Genomic DNA, 16,325 nt, shown 5'->3' on the forward strand with positions numbered 1-16,325 from the left:
TGACCCCAAGATTTCGCTAAGCGACCCCATTTGGGGTCACAACCTATAGTTTAAGAAGCCCTGATCTAGAATAATAGCAGAATACTGTCAGAGATAATTAGCAAAATAAATGATGCCTATAATCAACAGCATTTCATATACAAGCCTTAAAGTTATTAAAAACAACTTTGATATTGTAAATACATAAAAATATTTACAATAACTCTGTAGATATTTAACAAACTTCCATGTTGTTTTAGTTATTTTCAGATTTTATAGCATATTACATCAATGACATTAGACTTTAATAGAAATTAAAACTAATAACAACAGATGTCAGGAAAAAATCTACAAAAAAATATCTCAGGCTCTAGTTAACAGCCAATAATTTTTAATTAGACTGCACATGCTATAGTTTGAAAGTGTGTGGAATGCTGTAGAGCAGCAGTTCCCAAAGTGTGCGCTGCAGTACCTTAGTTTATAATGTTAGAATTTGTATAATGTACTTGTTAGAATTTGACATAGGTCGCGTTGGGAAAATCTGCATTTAGCAAGGATGCCCAGAATCAGAAAAATTTGGTGGCAATCAGAAAAATTTGGAAAAATCTCTATGGCAGTGGTTCTCAAACTTTTCATTCAAAGCATTCTAGAATCTTTTTCTGCATTTGATATTCTGCTTCTTTCAAAACGGCAATGAAAGATGCTTTACATCTAGACATGTACAACATTTACTCATTAGATAAAACATTAGGAAAAAAGTTTACTGTAAACCATTTTGCAAACGAAAGAATTTCAAAATGGACTATATACAGCGTGTCTAAGAAAGATCTTTATCATTCTAAACACTAATAACAAAAATACTAACAGGTGAAATGAAATTCAGTTTGCTGCAAAAGAATGGAGAAATCTGAGTTTTTTCTGGTATCAATTGCCTGAGGTAGATTGTCAGTTGTGATAAGGATCCATACCTTGGCCTCTGCGATCGCCCGACATAACTCCACTGGATTTCTTTCTTTCTTTTCTTTTCTTTTTTTTTTTTTGTTATGTTAAAGACAGAGTTTATTAAACGCCTGTTTCTGATATCCATTTTAAAGGAAAGGATGCAATTAGCAATCCTCACTGTTACACCGCAAATGTTAGAAAACACTTGTAGGGAAATCAGGTACAGACTCAACATTGTTCGTGCTACTAACGGAGCTCATGTACAACTACATTGAAGGTACTGTAAAAAAACTCTTAGATTTCTTCATTCTTTTACAGCAAACTGCATTTTATTTTACCTGTTAGTATTTTTGTTATTAATGTTTAGAATGATAAAGATCTTTCTCAGACATGCCATCATAGAATAGAAAGAGTCTGGATTGGAAAAATTCTAATGAAAACTAAGTACGAAAGATTGAAGAGGATCTCTGAAGACAGCAACAAGGTTTCAATTTGATTTGTGGCTGTAAAACTGAAAATTTTACATGGTTAGTTCCACTGTCTTTGAAAAAAAAATACACATACTAAATGTTGAAAGAAGTGTGTAATTCAAAATAGAATGGGCATGCAAAGATTACTGGAAAAATTGAAGTGTGGAAGGTTATTGCGATAGGTCTCTGAAAAGTTCATTTTGAATGGTGGATTTTATACCAGTATTATGTCTTCTACACTTGCATAATGTAAATTTTCCGAGGAAAAGAAATTTGAGGGCAAAGTTTTGGTTTGGATTTAAATGGGATCAAAAGGATTGAGTCAAGCCCTAATCAGAAAATCAAAGTTTTGCTAATACCCAGTGATATTTAAATGAATTGATATAACCATGTTTATTTCTTACATTTGGAAGAATTATTCTCAAATAGAATATCTTCTGGCCAGATTGATCAAGTTTTCACTATGCCAAAATCATACTGTTACAAGTAAAACTTACTTTTGTTGGAAAGAAGAGCAATCCTTCAATCATACCAGGAATTAGGCCAAGGATTTTGGTTCAGATCTTCCAATTGGCAGTTATTTTCAAAAAGGGCATGAGGCAAAAAACATTGATCAGCTGATTAATTGCATAAAGCACACTCTGAAAAATGTGAACCAAAGTCTTTGTACGGAACTTGCACTGCACACTCAAAGTCAAATCAGCTGCATTCAACAATGGGGACTTGTAAAATTACAAAAATAAAAGATAATGTACAGCTTTTCATCACCTTTCAAATGATTACATAGTTCATGGAGTTTTCTTTTTTCAGAGGTAAAACTGCATTATACAAACTTGTGAAGATTTTTTCCAGACATCCATTACATAAATTTTAAGAATTTTATTTTTTCAGAGGTAAAACTGCATTATACAAACTTGTGAAGATTTTTTCCAGACATCCATTAGTTAAATTTTAAGAATTTTATTTTTAAAAGTGATAATTAGGTGAAACGAACTGTAATTGAATTGCAAAATGTTTTCATTGTTTAATTTCTAAAGGCCTACACACAGAACAATAAGAAGAAACATCAGCATCATTGCTTATTATGAAATTTCGGTCAATGACATTACTCTTCACATATAAATTCTTTATTTTGACTGCTTCAAAATTAGAATAGATTATTTTTTAAGGCTTTGTTTTCATATGACTCGTATTCTTATAAGTATAGAAGCTCATCAATAAAGCTAATGTTAGACAAGAAGGGATGGCTTCTTCCTAAAGAGAGCCTCACATAAAATACACCCTGGAGCATTAACGAAAAAATTAGACATATGATACAGAATAAGGATTGTTTCGTATGTAAAATCATTTATTATTTTAAGTATAGTAAGTTATAATATACGAAAAATATATAGTAAAATTTATTACCTAAACTATAAATATTAAATATTTTAAATTTCATTTATTACTAGAAAAATATGTTANTTTAACTAAACTTAGATAACTAAACTTAAATCAGTGTTACTCTGTAATTAATCATTTGACTCATAGACTACAAATTAAGAACAAGTATATTTTTATATTTCCTTTATTTATTTCAAACAAATTAGTGTATGTTAAGAGAAGTATTATAATATTTCAATTAAAAAAATAGAAAGGTGGTAAAAATTTGCATTTGCAATCTTGGCAGATGTTAAAAGTGTGCTATCCACAAATAGCCTTAGTAGTTGCATATGTACAGTACTTTGTCATTTGCATTTCTTAGATGGACAGAAAGTACAAATTCTGCATCTGTTTGCCATACTTTTATTCATGTCTTCTGTGGGCTTTTCAATGTTTATTTTGATGGAATGTCTTAACTAAATTAATAATTATAATTTTTAGTAAATTGATAAATAATTTAGAACCTTCTGGAATAAAAAAACTGGCTCAGGGTGGGGTTTGAACCCATAACTTCAGTTTGCCATGCAGTGTGCTTGCCAGTTACGCCATTCAGACCCTGAGCAAGTCTTCGTTTCTAGAAGTATATTAATCATTTAATTAGCCGAATTATAACCCAATCTTTCAAGTCGATTGTTGGTAATTCATATACTCATCAGGCTTAGTGATGTTTATTATTTATATACTCACGTTGGCTGATTATGGTATTAACGCAAACTTCTGCACGTTATCACTAAATGTTCGACTGTTAGATGATGATTACAGCAAATCATGAAAAGTAGCAAGTGTACAACTGTGCTCATTACCTTGGGATAACTCATTTTACTATTTATGAAAGTACTGTGAGTGAGGTGATGTGAGTGCAATGGGAACATCTCAAATTCCCAAAACTGGCAGGGGTGGGCAGTCTATCAGACAAATGTTTGGTTATTTAGGGTTAATTGATTTACTTATTATTTAGTGCATATACATCTAACCCTTAATTTACATGGTACATGAATAGCATGATTTCAGTTTAACACAGTTGAAAAAATGTGAAATGATTTCATTTTATACAATAAAATTTAAGTTTACATGGTATTTTAAAATATTCTTTACTATTTTACTTCAAAATTACATTTCACTGATAAAATCAATTTTTAGGCTTATGCTAACTAATAAGACATTGCAGTCATTTTTCACTACTTTTATCTTACATGTTCAAAAATGGGATTTCCCATTTTGTACTACATCTTGTTACTACATCTTCATTCAACTTAGCTCCATATCAGAAAATCTATCAGTTAAGTAGAAGTAAAAAGAAAACTTTGATAATGGATTTTATTAAGATAAAACTGTAAATATCTTTGGAAAATGAATTTGAAAAAAAACTGGTATTGAAGAAGTTAGTAGTGGAAGGGACATAAGATTTTCAACAAAAAAAGAAGAGAAAAATCACTCTATCAACAAGTTAAGAAAAAACAATAGAGGGGTTGCAGCTGACGTTTTCATCATGACAACGTGTACGTTGGATGTTCACTGTCGCCTTCCTGTAAGCCTAGAAGTTTGACAATGCTGTTTGGAACGTCAGGCATGATTCCACTGACATTCCAAACGCCATTGTCAAACTTCTAGGCTTACAGGAAGGCGACACTGAACGTACGACGTACACATTGTTGCAATGAAAACGTTGGCCACAACCTCTCTAATACTGTTTTAGTTTTTTAAACTTTATATTAGATGCTTATATGTTGATAAGGCTTTTAAAAACTGTTTTACTGTACAAAACTGGTATGTAGTAAATATAAAATTAAAGCATTAAAATGAAAGTTATTCTTCCATTTTCCATATAGATATTTAGTCTTAGTGTATTGTGTAAATCAAGAGTAAGATATATGAGGAATTTGACATATTTTTAACAAATATATTGATTGATGCATCTATATGCTAATGAGTCTGCACAGTTATTAATATTTATCTTAATTTTGCTGTAATTGTATATCAACCTTAAGATGTAATCCTTTAATGTATATTTAAAAAACTGTAAATTATTTTTTAAATTTAATTTTCCACATAGGTAAAGTTTTTATATCTGCTGATTCTGCAGCTGCACCTGAATCTTCAGATTTAAAGGTAAATTAATGATATATATTTTGTTACGATAAATTGTCGTTATTTAAAATTGTAAAGAATTTTTTTTTTTTTTAAATGGTGTTTTTATTCTTTATACTCAGATATATATTTATAATTATCTTCCTAAATTGTTTGAAATGTTCTAATAATAATGATGAGTAGTTAACTTTAATAAGCATAAATTGTTTTAATTGTAATATTTTGTACAATTAATTGACTTAATATATTACCTTAGCTGAATGTAATGAAGAAAATAAAAACCTGAATGTAATTTTTCTATCAAAATTTTTGCGAGATTATTATTGTTACTACATATAACATTACAGTGGGTGATCGGTTAACAAACATAATCCATTCCAAGATTTTGTTTGCTATTTGAATTGTTTGTTAACCGATTATCGATTTACCATATGTTTTTATGGAAATTTGATTAATTTGTTCTGGAGGCCCCAAAAAATAAAAAAAATATACTTTCTTACTACGTTTATTTACATGTAATAGTAAAAATACATATATACACAGTCTTGCATTTTTATTAGTCATGTTTTTTTTTTTTTTTTTGTTTGTGGGGGTTAAAGAATCTGTCTAATGTTGATTGCTTTTCTCTCTTCTTCAAGATTTTTCAGAAGTAATTAATAGCATTGTAATGAGATCTCTAAGACTATTAACCTCAACTTTGTTTGAATGCCATTCTAAGACTGTCATTCTGACATCATCCCACTTCTTGAAAAAATGTTTAATAGCAGATATCAACATTAATTCTCTTTCTCAGAAGAAAACATATTTCACCGAATTTCTTGGTGTTTTTCATTCAAGAGTTATTGGTGTTCTTCTGTCAGATCAGTTTCAGGTTTCATTACAAGCTCTTCAATGTTCTTTATTTCTCAGATGTGATTTTTGTTACTCCTTAAGCTGCTTGAGTCTTCTTGATAATACAGTATCTTTTTTAGATAAGATTTAACTACGGCTTACTGTAGACCTATTCAAGCCATACTGCCCAGCAACAACAGACATCAGATATCTGCCCACTCTTTACCTTTGAAATTATACTCTCACCTTTCGAAAATAAAAACCAACGCGAAACTTAATGAGTGTCTGCCCAACAGTCTTGCGAATACTAGAAAAAATTTTTTGTCAGAAAAATAAAAGGCTGGAATTACAAGGGAGAGTTTCAAAGTTCGGAGGAATACTATCCAATCAGTATATACCAGGTTGAACATCAATGTTGACGTCTCCCACGCTCCAAAATGTTTTGAATTGTTATCTGAAGACAAGAGAAGACCAATTGATATTCATTATTTTAATCACTTCTTGTGTTTGTTCTGTGAGGTGTTTGTTATCCAAACATAAAAATCTTTCGTGAAAGTGTTCATTATCCGATTTGTTTGTTAACTGATCACCCACTGTATTAAGGCAAGGGCTCTTCCATTTTAACAAATATAAGTTAAACAAAACAATCTGTTTAAATTTTAATAATTTTAAACAATGAAACTAGATTACAAAGACAAGATAAATATTAAATTATAATAATAATAATTATATACTAATAATAAAAATAATTTTATAAAAATACAAAAGAAAAATTTATTTGTACAAAAGCTTTTTACTGATATGATAAACCTTCAATTTAACAGACTTTGGTTTAACAGGAGTTTCTATTCAATAGGAAAAATTTAAAACCTTTTTTCCATGAATAGAGCATGCTAAAAACATTGGATTAGAGTCGAGGAGTATAAATTACTCAATGTACATTATAATTTTATTTTATTCATACTTATAACAACATTTTAACTCATCTTGCACATTTTATGTTTTTTATTAACATATGTTTTTAAAACCTCTTAATGCCCACTGATTAATTAATTTAATGTAATTAAGCATAAAAAAATACTTAAAACTGAAAAAAATTAAAGAAATGCTTAATTTTGAAGAAAAGCTTCAAAGTTTAACTTCCTTGGTCTTGCCTTTCTGTGAAATTTGACACTGATGAGTCATTGTTTACACAGCTGGATGACCTTGAGAACATCTGGTGTGGGATTTCCTGGGACATTCTCAGACCTCCCTGGAGGACAAGGGTTTAAAGTAAGGTGAATACTAATAAGAATATAAGAAGAAGAATACTAGCTAGACTTATATTTTTAAAAAATTAAAATTTTTATTGCAATTTCCAACCCCCCGATTTAATTAAACTTATATATAATAAAATATATTAATTAAAAAAATTAAAAAACTATTGGAGGTTGTTTTTGACATCAGAAAGTAGCTTTAAATAACTTTACCGAAGGAAAATCCGTGCACTACAACTTTAGAACGATTAATTAAATTTGATTAAAAAAAATTGCATTAAAAAACAATTAAGCGTTAATCGCGTGTCATTAAAGGTTGATTAAAATCGCAATAAAAATATTTTGCGCGGGTAAAAATTTTTGAAAAAATTTGGAGACTTAAAAAACATTCCAAAAAAAAAAATTCAAAAGTGGCCTTAACTCCCGAGTTTTTCGTAATGCTATGTAAACTTGACAAGTTAACTCGTCAATGGGCGTTAAGGGGTTTTAATTAATTAATTAATTAATTATATTTGATTTAATTGACTTTTGGCACTAGTCGATACTTCTTTCCCCCAATTAGTCTATTAAATTATGGATTTATTGATACCATACTTTAAAAGTTGTGAAGATTAAGTTGCAAAGAATATTCTACGTATTTTGTGATGAAATACTAAATATTAAAAATAAATATCAACAGGATCGTTGTTTTCACTTTTTCACTAAGTTTCATAAAGTTCCACTAATTACTTTATTTATTATGAGTTTCTATTTGCTCCTTAATTTATAGAAACCATTGTAGTAGTTGTTGTAGTTGTAGTTTATTTAGTTGTTTACCAGTTTATATTATATTCACTAGAAACTTGATGAACCAGTTGACATTCCATCAGATGCAGTTTTACCTGGAGTATGTTATACAACTCAACCTTTACCTCAGGATATTAGTAATTATATAGGTGTTTATGTATCCACTGTTGACAATCCTGGACAAATTTGGTTTCAAATTAGAGGAAAAACAACAACCGAAGCTTTGGATGTACTAATGGGAAAGTTAGAGTAAGTTTATTTTAATTATATATAATTGATTATCTACAAATTAAATTATTTTCTTACTATACTTAATAATTGAAAACTTGTTCTATGATATTTGTTTCTAAGGAAAATTGTTTTTTTTTTAAATTTGATTTATCATTTTAATTCTATAGGTGTAGATACAAAACTTTTATTAATATTTTTACTTTTAAGGGTTTTATCTTTTTATTCTTTTCTGCCAAGTGTGATCAATTATCTGAAAGAGTTCTACTTTGATTATTTTAGATAAGTGGCACTCTACTGTAGTTGTAAGATTTAAAGTGAAATGAAGGTTGTTTTTAAAATAAATGATCAAGTCTTTAACAGGTACTGTAAGAAGATTATAGAAATAGTCTGTTTCCTTTGTCTATTAACTTGGTTCCCATATTACTTCCCACTCTTGGGATGTATGTACTAATCTAATTGCACCTCCTGAGCCCCCCTATGCAGATCTTATTGTTTCTTACAAATATAATCTAACATAGTATTAAAAAATTTATTATATAGATTATAACAATAATAACTAAGGCAACTCAGAATCTTTATTTTCAAAAATAATCCTGCTTTAAAAAATAAAAATTTTGCTATATTATGCTTTGACAGAAATTTTCTTCTTTATTCTGCTTAATTAATTTTTTTAATTACATTTGCATTCAGCATACAAATTTTCTTTGCATTTTTATTGGTGTACCTGATTCTCAATACTACTATTACTGTATACGAGGTCTGTTCAAAAAGTATCGGACTATTATTTTTTCTGCGTAAATCAATGAGTGCGGGAGGCCTCTTTTGGTTGAGTTATGGAGGGGACAGTTGTGCACAGCTCTGAATTTATTCCCACCTGCAGGAAGCGTCAGTCGTTGGCAGTCGGCCTATGAGTGAGGACATGTAGTGAGCTCTCGGCGGATTCCACTAAGTTGGAAAATGACTGAACAACGTGAGCAGCGATATTACATCAAATTTTGCCCAAGCGTATACCATTTGCGAGATTCAGCAGGCTTTCAGGGACGATCCTCGAGGCCAAAAGAAGCGCGGCAGGTCCGCAGCAATATCAAGATCATGTTGACAGTTTTTTCGACTCTCGTGGGGTGATGTATTGTGAGTACGCACCACAAGGCCAAACCATCACAAAGGAGTACTACCAGGAGGTCCTTCGTCGTCTTTCTGATGCTGTGCGACGCAAATGATTGTATCTGTGATCGATCAAAACTTGACAGCTCCATCGTGATAACACATCCGCCCATTCTGCGCATCTGATTCGGGCTTTCGTCGCCAAACACAACACTCCTGTGGTTCGTCATGCTCCGTACTCTCCCCACATGGCTTCATGTGACTTTTGGCTATTTCCCAAGCTAAAAATCTGCATAATTGAGAAGTTATACTGTTCATTGCTTGGTTATGATTTGGATCTAGGACTTCAAGCTCTTTCCAGAACTGCCATGCTAGATGTTTGCCATCTTGATAAAGTTTGAGCTTTGAACTCATACCAAGTGGTACCAACAGTTTCTGAATGCCTCCAAGAATTTGCTAAATATTAATTCCTCCAACACTAGATTTGGATCCAGGCTGTGACTCCAGTTTTTTGATCAAGTTACATAAGGCTTCAGCTTTGCCTGCAACTGTGTGTAGCTGTTCTTCAAGTTCGGACTGATAAAATAACTCTCTGAGTTCTTGCAATGCAGCTTCTTTCCATAGCACAGTGGGGCCAAATCCCAAAAAGCTGGCCAAAAGTCAAAAGTGTTATCAATTTGGCTGAAAGTCAGTATTTGAGGGTTTTCGGGATCGCTGATTACGAATCCGAAGTCAAAATTTGAAATAAAAACAAAATGACGGATTTAACACGAAACGACTTTTATAGAAAAAGTACAAAATAAATCCATATATTGTTTAATACGATAAAACATACAATCAATTGATTAAAAGTTCATGCATCATCATCCAAAGAATAATTTGATTCACAATCAGGTGATTCAACTTTGAAATCGCTGGAACTTCCTATACTTGCCGTTTTATTGTTAGTTGCACCATGTATATGGCGCAACTAACAACAAAACTGCTTCTGGAAGCAATGACTGAGTTTTTTCCAGGTAATTCACACGAACTCGAAATAAATGGATCGGATATTAATAATAGGCGTAAAATAATGTCTTCCACTGTTTTCACTAGGGAACTTTTCTTGCAAAATCTTCTCAAAACTTTTTAATGTATTTATTAGTAGACTCTTGAGCGTCTTCAGACATCTGCCGTATCGGCAATACTGATGAATTTATCACTTCTGCACCATGAATCAATATCTTATGTGCCAAAGTTGGTATGCAAAACCATGGATATAACTGCACAAAGTAACGAGCTGTCTGTAAGGCATAATCTTGAAATTCTATGAAATCGATTTCATGGCTACATGAAATTGTCTGCAATAGGACATGGAAAAGCTTAATCAAGCCCTCTTCAACCCCTGTAATAGCAGCAGAAATGCTTGAGTTTTCGAAAAATTGTCGAGCGGTATTCTCATCATTCGAGCTACCGAAACCAGGCTTTGGTTGATCGACTATTAGACCCAATTCTATACAGAAACCCTTCTGTATATTCGTTTTTCAGAATCTCATTTCTTTATTTTCTTTATCACTATGTGCTTTCCACAGTTTGATTTCAAGCTTATATGCTACATGCAAACAATATTCAAAACACTAGACAAATTCAAGAAAAAGAGCAAAACATTCCGCGTCATTAATGTACAAAATTCAGAAAACTATGTTTTACATTGCAAGAACTCGCACCAATGACAGAGTTGCAGCTAGTTGCAGCTAGTTTTAATTTTTTTCATTCAATAATAGTCTACAACATGCGATCGGTCCAGTCGCAGAACTCTACAGAATTTATGAACTTTTCTCTACATGTTTAAAATTTTCTGTTGTAGTCTTCCGTTCATTTTCATACAAATCATTCGTTTACTGTTATCACATGAAGTATTATTATCAATTTTGTGTTACATAATGATATTCTACTTACTTACAGCTGCAAATTACATTTTTTAAATTTAAATTCGATTGATTTTTAGAGATTTGGCACCCTCTTGAATATAGCGTAGAAATCTTTGCTTACTGCATAACACGTGTAGCTCGATTGAGGGTCCCCTTTCAACTAAACTACATTAGCAGGTATAAGTTATAGGGGGCACTAAAGTCTAGAATTCGACCTTCGGACTCTTATCTAACCGAACCCACGACTAGAAATTACCGGAACTTAAACTCTATTTTTCGACTTTTGGCCAGCTTTTTGGGATTTGGTCCCACTGTGCATAGTCTGATTTTCAGTAATCTGTCACTATAGCATCCCACCTTTTATGACAGTACAAAACTGCTTCTTCATCAAGTAATAACTGATACAGATGGCAGTGCCAAATAGTAGTTCTTTGCAGATACAGCTATCTGTAACAAATGCATTCTGTATGCCACCTTTACTAGAGCTGCCTTTATCCCTAAGAAGAAATGTTTAGGGTGCTGCTCTTAGTGTGCACATCTTCAGTGACTAAATGTATAACATGTGCCCAGCATGTCATGTGGAACAATATCATTCACACTGGCAGGAGTTTCAAAGCAGTAGCATTCATATATGGATTGTTGTCTGTCAAAAGTCCCAACAAAATTGTCTTACTCAACTTTCTAAAGTGTAAGAGATGCAAACACTTCTTTGACAATGATATCACTATTGTGCTTCTCTATAATCTGTGATTGCAATAGACAGGATGGTTTTTCACATTGATCAACTTATATAATATCACAGAATGTCATCCTCTTCACACATTTATTCAGTAGTGTCTAAATCAGGGGTGGCCAACAGTTTTGGCCCCAGGCTGGATTGGAAAGAAAACATTTTCCACGGGCCGAACCAGAGGTTGCCCTAGGAAGATTTTGAGGTGGTGCGAGATCTCATTGTGGTGTCACCCCATAGAGACTGAATTGTAGATAGAAATTACAGATACATTTCTCACATTATCATGCTTTATCAACACTATATGCTGTAGTTAAGAGATTTGTAATGGGGGGTTAACTCTAAATGCACTGAGTGTTGACCTTTTTTTTTTTAGGTGTCAGAATTTTTCATTGAGCTACAGTATTTTGAAAGATTGATTGCAGGCTACATAAATTCATTTGATGGGTTGTATGTTGGCCATGCCTGGTCTAAATTTTTGTTTCCCACATTGGAGAGAATTTTGCACAAAATGCTTTCACTAGGCAAGTTTTCACTCTGAGATAGTTTTAAATTAAATTTCATCTACTTTTGAAACCCTTTGTAACAGAAAATGTGCAAGGGTATTCCCACAGAAACCATGTCTTGCCATCTTGAAGGTTTACTACTTTCAGAAGTAGTAAATAGCAAGGTTCTTTGCTTGCTGTTCTTACAATGTTTTGCACCTGCAATATGTGTACTCACAGTTTCTTTTTGTAGTATAAGGCTGAGACGCCACTAGCATAAAAACAGGCATAAAACCCCTCCCCATAAAAGCTTTTAATTATGTGACCATGATATTTTATGCCTGAGTGGGTTGTAAAACCAGCTTAAAAGCAAGTTGAGCAGTGTTCAACTTTCGACGCAAATACGACCGTAAAACAGTACCATCCACCAATCAGAAGTCAGTGAAATCTAGGTCATTGTGACATGGTGCGAAATGGCAGAAAACAAGCTTTTGTGTATGTTCCCTCATGGCTACTCTAGAATAGATCTGGAAAGATTTATCAAAAACATCCAAAAGTATTCATGTATCTATGACAAGAGGTATCTCAATTATAATAATGGATGCCTAAAACACGCAATGTGGATGGCCAAAGGAAAATCCTTCAATTTAGAGGAGTATATAATAAAAAAGCTAAGCTTATAAGTGCTGTATTTTATCTTAATAATACAATAATATAAGTTAATATATGAAAGTAAAGATATCATTTTTACTACATTTGTAATTATAGTACAGAAAAAACTTGTAGAATATAATCATTGTCTTTATATCGATATATCATGTATACAATCGTCTTCCATTTCCACCAATTCACCTGCAAAGAAGTATTTACTTTTGACACTTGGGGCAGACCATCACCATAAAAACTTCACTAGCTGGACCTCCACCGTAATCCAGACGCAAACGCAAATAGGTCACGTGATTAAAAGTTTGTTGCCAACTGTTTGAAATGAAAAGTTGCTACATTTAAAAAACTCGTCTTTTTTGCTACCAAAATTTTAAAAGGTTGCTATCTTTTATAATGTTGGTAGCACATTTTTCACAATCTAAGAGTCATTGTTTATTCTTAAACAATAACTTGCAGATTGTGGAAAATGTGTAACAAAATTAGTTAAATTTTAATTAAAAAAGTATTGGCTACTTTCATGTTAATAAGACATTTTTCAGTAGAACTTTGGAAAAAGGGGTTATATTCTTTAACATGTGGAATTAATGCTGTTATTGAGTGTAGCCACTGAAAAACAATAACTTATTTTGATTTTAGTGTTAAGTTATAAAGGTGAAAGTTAGATTACATTCATTTCTATTTATTTATTTTGAATGACAGTGCATTTTGCAGAATGTCAAGTTATTGGGAGTCTACTGTATTTTGTGTTTAAAGCATTTCTTCTGATAACTATTGCATGTTATTAAGCTATGACAAATAGCTCAAGAAGACAGTGTTTTGCTTATTTAGCTAATTTTTTTAAAGTTAATAATAACTATAATAGAAAGTCTGATTTTATGAGTAAAGTTTTATAACAGCATTTTGTCTTATATATTTTGGGAGTTATTGATTCTGATGACTGATGATGATATGTGATTAAACTTAGAAGAAAATTTTCTTGTATTTTTAAAATGAAGTGTTTTTGAAGAATAGTTTAATCAAATGTTTTCCTGCCTATGCTTTAGCTTATAAAATTTTTTGATGGTGCTGTTTATCTTATATAAGATTTGCAGATTTAAAGTACATTTCAACAGAATCCAGCTAAATATAATAGCTACAATATTTTATTTTTTAACTTATAAATCTATTAAATCATATTTAAAATATCAGGTCAGTCCATAAGTTCATGCATATTTTTATCTACAAAAAAAGCAACAAAAAATTTTAATTAAATCTTATTTCAATCTATAATGTATTCACCATTATTTTGTACAATTTCTTGCCATCTTGATGGTAGCTTTTTAATTCCGTCCTTATAAAATGATTTCGGTTTTGAATCAAAATATTCAGAAATAGCCTTTTTTACATTGTTCTCATCCTCAAAAGTTTTCCCTTTTAAAAAATTCTGCAAACTCCGAAAAAGATGATAATCACTGGGAGCAATATCTGGCAAATATGGTGGATGAGGTAAAATTTCCCAGTTGAAGCTTTTGAGTTTCTCTACAGTTATTTTTGCAGCATGTGGTCTGGCATTGTTATGTTGCAAGAGAATCTGCTTTCTGTTCACTAATAATGGTCAATTTTTTCATTTAAATGCTCTAATTGGTCACAATATTTTGAGCTGTAATTGTTTGATTGGGTTCTAACAGTTCAAAGTGAATTACACTTGACATATCCCACCAAACAGACAAAAGAATTTTTTTTGGATGCAACCCACCTTTTGCAGCCGGTTTTGGCTGCTTGTCACGATCTGTCCATTGTCTTTTTCTCGTCACATTATTATAGAGGATCCATTTTTTGTCTCCAGTAACCAGTCGATCAAGAAAAGGTTCCAAAGTAATGCAGGATAAAAGAGACGTGCAAATGTTTACATGTTATTGTCGGTTAGCTATTGACAGTTCATGTGGTATCCATTTTCCTAGCTTTGAAACTTTTCCAATTTGTTGTAGATGTCTATAAACAGTTCCATGGGATGAATTTAAACATTCCGCAATTTCATCAACTGTTAAAGATGGTTCTGCTTCAACTAGTGCACAGAGAGCATCATCATCAAAGTCAATGGGTCGTCCAGTACGAGCCTTATCCTCCACACTAAAATCATTATTTCTAAATCTTTCAAACCACTTCTGTGCAGTCCTTACACTAATTACAGTTTGATTATGAACAGTATTTAATTTTTTGGCTGCATTTGTAGCATTCTCACCACTTAAAAATAAAAACTATAAAACATGTCTCTTATATTCGTCTGTTACTTCCATTTTAACGAAAATAAACAACTGAAATGTTCCCAATTCTGAACAGTATTATATGAATGAGATCCAATTTAACACTTCAGTGTAAAAAGTATCACATTAAACTGGCATTTTTAACAGCAAAATAAGATTTTTCTCAAGGTCATAAAATAGGCATGAACTTATGGACTGACTTGATAGTTTTTTTTTTTTTCAAATTATAAAATTTAATTTTAAGGTGTAATGCAGTTTTTTTTATATACTTTTCAGTTAAGTGTCTGGTTTGAAAAGTTAGTGAGTAATAAGAATTAATTTTGTTGTTAATTTTGCTTAAACCATGTATCAATGTGTTCTATTTGACAATAACTATAAACTTGTTGGAAGTGTTCAGGAAACAAACAGTAATATCAGAATGTTTATTAGGAAGTGACTTTTTTATTTTATGTTTATTACTTGGTGTATATATTTTTTTATATAAATGAATATGGTTGACTTGTCTTAAACTGATAAAGTGAATTTTGTCGTTTCCCTGGCAAAACACCATTGTCACAATGGTAATTTTAATGCAATAAAGCAAACAAAAATTTTACCAGAATTTGTTAAACTGAATTGTAAATTACCTTCACAACTCTCAAAAAATAACCCTATTTCTAATAATGATTTTATTTGATTCTGATGAAACCGTGTTGTTGTTATTAAGCTGTTTCTTTGCAGACACACTAAGGTGACATATATCAACACTTGGCAACTTATTGACTATTTATTCAGTTGGGACGCCTTTTACATTACGCGTTTCGGGCATTGGCCCCTCTTCAGCCAACTAGACATAAAAAATAAAACATAAGAAAATTTGTACAAAAATACGCGAGTAGATAAACTGTTTTTTTAAAAAAATTTTTTAAAAACATACCATAAAACACAAACCACTATTGTACAGATGTCGAACAGGATGGACAATTTCATATTTCATATACAACTTGGATAACAAACAAGGTCGACGATAATCATTGGAGAACAAACAGGGTCGTAGATAGCAGCTTGACTACTGGGCTTTTAAATATGGCTTTCTTATAATTTACACAAAATTCAAATAAATAGATTGACAATTACAACATATCTTAACAATATTTGTTTTTACCTGTGGTTGATATTCGCATATTACACCGAAATTCATTC

The 16,325-nt window shown here is 31.5% G+C and overlaps 1 protein-coding gene across 1 annotated transcript in view; it reads left to right on the forward strand.

Moving 5' to 3' along the window:
• Window positions 1-4,845: 4,845 nt before the first annotated feature.
• LOC111625004 (tudor domain-containing protein 5-like) overlaps window positions 4,846-16,325 on the forward strand; it is a 21,863-nt gene continuing 10,383 nt past the window's right edge. The window contains exons 1-2 of the mRNA XM_023368016.1: window positions 4,846-4,922; window positions 7,827-8,023. Coding sequence (XP_023223784.1) covers window positions 8,010-8,023 — 14 coding nt within the window. The 5' untranslated portion in view covers window positions 4,846-4,922; window positions 7,827-8,009. The remainder of the gene's footprint in view (window positions 4,923-7,826; window positions 8,024-16,325) is intronic.

Source organism: Centruroides sculpturatus, unplaced genomic scaffold (assembly GCF_000671375.1).
Source record: "Centruroides sculpturatus isolate CEXI.00-Female unplaced genomic scaffold, Cexi_2.0 scaffold269, whole genome shotgun sequence".
Taxonomy (NCBI): Eukaryota; Metazoa; Arthropoda; class Arachnida; order Scorpiones; family Buthidae; genus Centruroides; species Centruroides sculpturatus.